The sequence below is a fragment of the Octopus bimaculoides genome, chromosome 21, assembly GCF_001194135.2.
Source record: "Octopus bimaculoides isolate UCB-OBI-ISO-001 chromosome 21, ASM119413v2, whole genome shotgun sequence".
In the NCBI taxonomy this organism is placed as follows: Eukaryota; Metazoa; Mollusca; class Cephalopoda; order Octopoda; family Octopodidae; genus Octopus; species Octopus bimaculoides.
This window is the reverse complement of record NC_069001.1, coordinates 1,376,757-1,382,683: the sequence shown is the minus strand read 5'-3', so window position 1 is coordinate 1,382,683 and position 5,927 is coordinate 1,376,757. Positions and strand designations below refer to the sequence as shown.

At 43.1% G+C, this 5,927-nt stretch overlaps 1 protein-coding gene across 1 annotated transcript in view; it reads left to right on the top strand.

Annotated features, from left to right (window-relative positions):
- Positions 1 to 5,927, top strand: part of LOC106880280 (E3 ubiquitin-protein ligase listerin) — a 32,636-nt gene that overhangs the window by 23,066 nt on the left and 3,643 nt on the right. Inside the window, exons 24-30 of the mRNA XM_014930152.2 lie at positions 661 to 744; positions 1,804 to 1,902; positions 2,212 to 2,407; positions 3,598 to 3,766; positions 3,939 to 4,068; positions 4,851 to 4,938; positions 5,046 to 5,240. Coding sequence (XP_014785638.1) covers positions 661 to 744; positions 1,804 to 1,902; positions 2,212 to 2,407; positions 3,598 to 3,766; positions 3,939 to 4,068; positions 4,851 to 4,938; positions 5,046 to 5,240 — 961 coding nt within the window. The remainder of the gene's footprint in view (positions 1 to 660; positions 745 to 1,803; positions 1,903 to 2,211; positions 2,408 to 3,597; positions 3,767 to 3,938; positions 4,069 to 4,850; positions 4,939 to 5,045; positions 5,241 to 5,927) is intronic.

Genomic DNA, 5,927 nt, shown 5'->3' with positions numbered 1-5,927 from the left:
TGAGGACATGCGTAAGCTCGCAAGGAATGAAGCCAGTATGCTCCGCTGGATGTGTAATGTAAATGTGCATACCCGTCAGAGTGTAAGTATCTTGAGAGAAAAGCTGAACATAAGAAGCATCAGTAGTGGTGTGCAAGAGAGACGATTGCGCTGGTTTGGACATGTGGTGAGAATGAATGAGGATAGCTGTGTGAATAAGTGCCACTCCCTAACAGTTGAGGGAAGACCTGGGCTGAGGTGGTGAGGCAAGACCTTCGAACATTGGGGCTCACCGAGGCGATGACTACTGACCGAGACCTTTGGAAATGTGCTGTGCGTGAGAAGACCCGGCAAGCCAAGTGAGATCGTTGCCAGGGCCCCTGGACTGGCTCTTGTGCGGGTGGCACATAAAAGACACCATTTCGAGCGTGGCCGTTTTCGTGCGGGTGACACGTAAAAGCACCCACTACACTCTCTGAGTGGTTGGCGTTAGGAAGGGCATCCAGCTGTAGAAACTCTGCCACATTAGATTGGAGCCTGGTGTTGCCATCCGGTTTCACCAGTCCTCAGTCAAATCGTCCAACCCATGCTAGCATGGAAAGCGGACGTTAAACGATGATGATGATGATGATATTAAATGCCTGTTGTTAGATTCTCTGTTTCTTTCTTTGATCTTCTCAGAATCGTTGGTGAACTCCACAGTTTGGAAACCCAAGAATCCGCTTCAGCCGAGATGGACTGTGTGAAGAAATTCAAGAAACTCTCGTAAGTAAACTCGATATTTGTCATCTCATTGGTTCCTTTTTATATTTCATCAACTTTCGAAGGAATTGAGTTGGTGCAAGGGTTAAAATAACTGGAATTCTTGGACAATTAACGGATAACAAGGTTGGGTTTCAACTGTTTAGTTCTCATGTCAGTTGAGATGCTCTGCCTTTGAAAATAATAATTTAGTAAAATAACTTTGTCATTATTAAGCATTCAAACAAATTAATATTAATTTTTAATTTAGATCACTTTAACCCTTTTGTTACCATATTTCTGTTGAAATAAACGGTTTTAGTTTCAACTGGGTTTGAAAATAACAACAAACAATTTAGTAAAATAACTTTATTAAAATAGTGTTTAGAACATAAATTAACATGGAATTTTAATGAAAGGTTTTAATTTAAATCGCTTTAAAACAGGATGTCTATATTGTAGAACCAGGGGCAGAATCAAGCAAATTGGTATCAAAAGGGTCCTCTGGAACTCTCTTGTTTCAGGAGAAATGGGGAGAGGGGTGAGTGAGTCTCAGTGAGCAGACTGTAATCTGGTGGCTTAATGGTTTGATATGTCACAGGATATGAGAGTGCATGGCCTGATGGCAAGAATGCTGCACTCTTGGTCACAAGATAACGGTTTCAATCCCTGGACTGGGTGGTGCATTGTATTCTTGAGCAAAACACTCCATTTCGTGTTGGTCTGCAATCACTTTGACACTTGACAAGTGGCACACTGTGCACCTGTTCAGGTAACATTGATTTGAATGGAAGGAGTGAGCTAATGGTATGGCCCAGGCATACGATTATTACAAACAAACAAACCGTCTGCACAGATTGTTCAGCAAGGAATACAGGGTCGTCTTTCTTGGACCAGGAGAGACTATCAAAGGAGAGGGTCTTCAGTTCAAACCTCTCTTTAGATATGATCACAGCCTGTAGCACTGGGGAGAAGATAACAGACACACACACACACACACACTGACACATATTCACTCACATGCACCCATGCACTCTCTCTCACATATTCTTATCCCTCACATAGGCTGCTTTTACATTTCAGTACGAGAGTGGAGGAAACCTCCAAAGCTACCGTCCACCAGCAGGCCATGAAGCAGTACTGTTCCCAATTTGATGGGGATGAAGACGACAACAGCGGAAGGTAAGTAAAATGGTGACACTGTTTGGGTCAACAGAACCTCTTTGCTGCTGGCTGACGGGGTGAACGAGCTTGTGATTCCACGTCCAGTACCACTGAAGGACAACTTGGGCAAGAATCTTCTGATGAAGGTACAGGCTCAGTAATAACTTGTCAGTGGAATTTGGTAGACGGAAACTGTGTAGAAGCCTGTTGTGTCTTCATCATGCATTACTGTTTTATTGATTGCATGGGTTTTGTGTAGTTTATTGTGTGTATTCGTTCTCCATGTCTCTGCTAATTAATAAAATTCTGTTTTTGTTGTTGATGCAGACAACCAAACGAGGCTCTAATGCAAGCACTGCTAGAATCCTGGCAGGCGCTTGAGTACCACATGGACGCCAGCAACAGCAGTAGTAGTGGTAGCAGTACAAGTATTGAAAAACCACCCGTTCCACCATACTGTACCCTGGGGTACCTCCTCACCTGGAAACTTCAGCTACATTTTATCAAAACAGCTACCAGTGAGGTAAGAGTTAATCTTTTCTGTCTGACTATATTGCTATTTCCCCCCCTATATCTGGTGAACCTATGACTATTTATATAACCCCTTTCATTCCTCATGGAGCATAGCCTTTTCAATGACTTTTCTCTATTGTTCTTTAATCTGGGCTGTCTGTTCTGCTTTTTTCCAGTTGGATCCCTGCTTTTCCAATTCTGCCTTATTTCCACAAAGACAGGCCTTCCTTCCTCTCCCGGGACTTGCTGGATTTTGACTTGTCATCAATGCTTCTCTTACTTTGCTTTTTTTCTAGGTAGAAATGTTGGCCCAATCCAAGCACATTTTTTTACCCCTGCAAAGAGGTGATCTATATTAATCTGGTCCCTATCTGTTGACCTGTCCAGCATGAGAAGCCCTACCAGAATCTTGCACACCAGGGGCAAACTTTTGGTATCATGCTGATGCTTATAAGCCACCATACTTTTTCTGGTGGCTATGATGTATCTTATGTATGACAACACTAACAATGACACGTCTCCTGTGTTGTCATCGTTGTTTCTGGTGTCAGCCTCTTCCTCACTTGTCGCACTTGACTGAATCACACACTGATACCTTTAAGAGGTGCAGGTGTGGCTGCATTGGTTAACAAGCTTGTTTCTCAATCATGTGGTTTGGGGTTCAGTCCCACTGTGTGGCACCTTGAGCAAGTATTTTCTTCTCTAGCCTTGGACCAACCAAAGCTTTAGGAATGGATTTGGAAGATGGAAACTGAAAGAAGCCCTTGTGTGTGTGTGATCATCATCATTTAACATCCAGGCTGTTTCATGTTGGCATGGACTGGATAGTTTGAAGCGATGGGTCCAAGAACTGCATTATGCTCCAGAGCCTGCTTTGGTGATGCCCTTCCTAAGGCCAACCACTTTACTGCGTGGACCTCAGTGCTTTTTTCCTGCCACCAGCACGTGTGAGGTGAACATAAGCAGCTCACAAGATTGAGGTGGGATCAGGGGTTAGAGTATGTGTTGGGCAGAGCAGGTCCCTGTGGAAGAACTGCATGGTGAGTTTCATTTGGTAGGAGCTGCAAAAGGATTTGGGGGCCAAGGTGTCCTGGTGATCTCTATCCTGTATAGCTGTTTGACCTGTGAGCCATTTCTTGTCTTACTGCAGGCACCTTCTGCACTCACACTTAGAAGTTGTCTTTCTTCTCTGTTTCCCAGCTGAGAGCCGAGTACCTCCGCTACCTTGACAATCTGAGTCTTGTTGATGTCTTTCTCTCAGACATCTTTTCTCTGATCCCAGAATCCCTTGTTTCAACCCATCAACCAAGGAAAGACGAAGTAACAAATGCTGCATCAGCCTTTAAAAGAGATCTGCTGACCACATCAGGCAAGTGAAGCCATTTCACTTTTTCTGTTTTTTTCCTTGACCTTTCACCTAATCCAATTAGGTGTGTGTGTGTATATATATATATATATATATACACACACACACACATACATACACATTGCTGTTTGTTGTTCTACCCTGGGTACTGACGACTATTCTTTATGCCTTGTAGCTCCTCCTTCTGGTAAATTACTCCAAGACATGGCCTGCATGTTGTATGAAGAAGCCCTGGAGACCATTCCTGCAGTCATTAGAACCTGGTGGCTTAAACAGAATCGGTCTTTTGCATCTTTTATTGATAAGTAAGTGGTTTCACTTTCATCCTCATCTCTCTCTTCAAACATAAAATTAAAAAGAGAGTCCAAAGATTGAACCTTGTTCTTCAGGATCATAAAATATATCTCAATCGTGAGCCGTAGTTGACATTCTACAAAGTCAAGCGCCATATTAATTGTTAACATCTCTTTGAAATTTTGCAAAGTCTGAAAACCTCTTCCTCCTTGTCTTTTTCCTCCTCCAAATGTCATTTGTTCGTCTCCTTTTCTCTTTTACTTGTTTCAGTCTTTTGACTGCAGCCATGCTGGAGCACCGCCTTTAGTCAAGCAAATCGACCCCGGGACTTATTCTTGTTTGGAAGCCCAGTACTTATTCTATCGGTCTCTTTTGCCGAACCGCTAAGTTTCGGGGACGTAAACACACCAGCATCGGTTGTCAAGCGATGTTGGGGGGACAGACACACAAACATATACACACACATACATATATACGTATATACGATGGGCTTCTTTCAATTTCCACCTACCAAATCCACTCACAAGGCTTTGGTCGGTCCGAGGTTATAGTAGAAGACACTTGCCCAAGGTGCCATGCAGTGGGAATGAACCCAGAACCATGTGGTTGGTAAGCTAGCTACTTACCACACAACCACTCCTGTGCCTTTTATTATTTTTTTTTCATTTATTTTTATTGTCTTTGTCTTTTGGTGTCCCATTTGTCACTAGTGTGAATGTCTTCTTTTGTGTGTCTCTCTCTGACTCGGCATCAGCTGTCATTTGATCCCTGTACCTGTTGCTTTACATTCCAGCTTCACCAAACTTTTCATCAGTCCAGTGCTGTGCAAAAAGGAAATCTTAAATCTGCTGAGTATGGAAATGAATTTGGCGAATATCACGGTGAGGAGCTTTTTTGGGGGTTTGTGGGGGAATGAGTTCAGATGATATGGAGGGTGATTCTATTATTAAAAGACTTCTACCAACAGAAAACTGTGGCTCTTTTGTAGGTGCGTGCTCGTCCAATGAGCCGTGAAATTGTGGCTGTGTATACCCTGGACGATGTGAGTATTGAGATGGTGATCTCCTTACCCGAGAACTACCCACTGGGGACCATCAGTGTGCATAGTGATCAGAGGAAGGGAATCTCTTGTAACATCTCCAAGAAATGGTTATTACAATTGAATATATTCTTACAGCATCAGGTGAGTTGTGCCTTCTCTTCTGCAACCCCACTTGGTCAAGGGGCTCCTCCTCCCGGTTTTTTTTCCTTTTCTTTGTCTTGCAAGTTACTTTTGTCAGTCACACACACAAAAAGGCACCCAAAACACTCTGTAAAGTTGATATTGGGGATGGGTGTCCAGCAGCTTGATGTGTTGGATCTTGTCAACCCATCCAACCCATTAAAAGCTGATGTCGATGATCTCCATGAGGTTGAGTGGTAAGAAGCTTGCTCTTCCCAACCATGCGGTTTGGGGTTCATCCCCACTGTGTGGAACCTCGGACAAATGTCTCCAGGGACGTGCTGCCTAGGTAGGCAGTGTGTACTCTGAATAAAATATTGATAGCATAAAATGTTTTATTTTTTTGTAGATTAGGTAGGCATAATTCACCCCTGCTTTTCAATCTCAGTATTTAAGCTACACATAGAACTGCTGTAGCACACATGCTGCTGCATACATTTCTACAACACCGTTTTCTTTACATGTTATAAAAGCAGAAGTAAATCTGCCTCCAACTCAGTCATGTGCTTGCGTTTCACTTATTTTTTGTTTTACTAAAAAGGTCACCAGCTGCTGACCCTGAGTAATTGCTGATGGCACGTTCCAACCCCTGCTAGCATGGAAAGCGGACGTTAAATGATGATGATGATGATGATGATGATTGGAAAG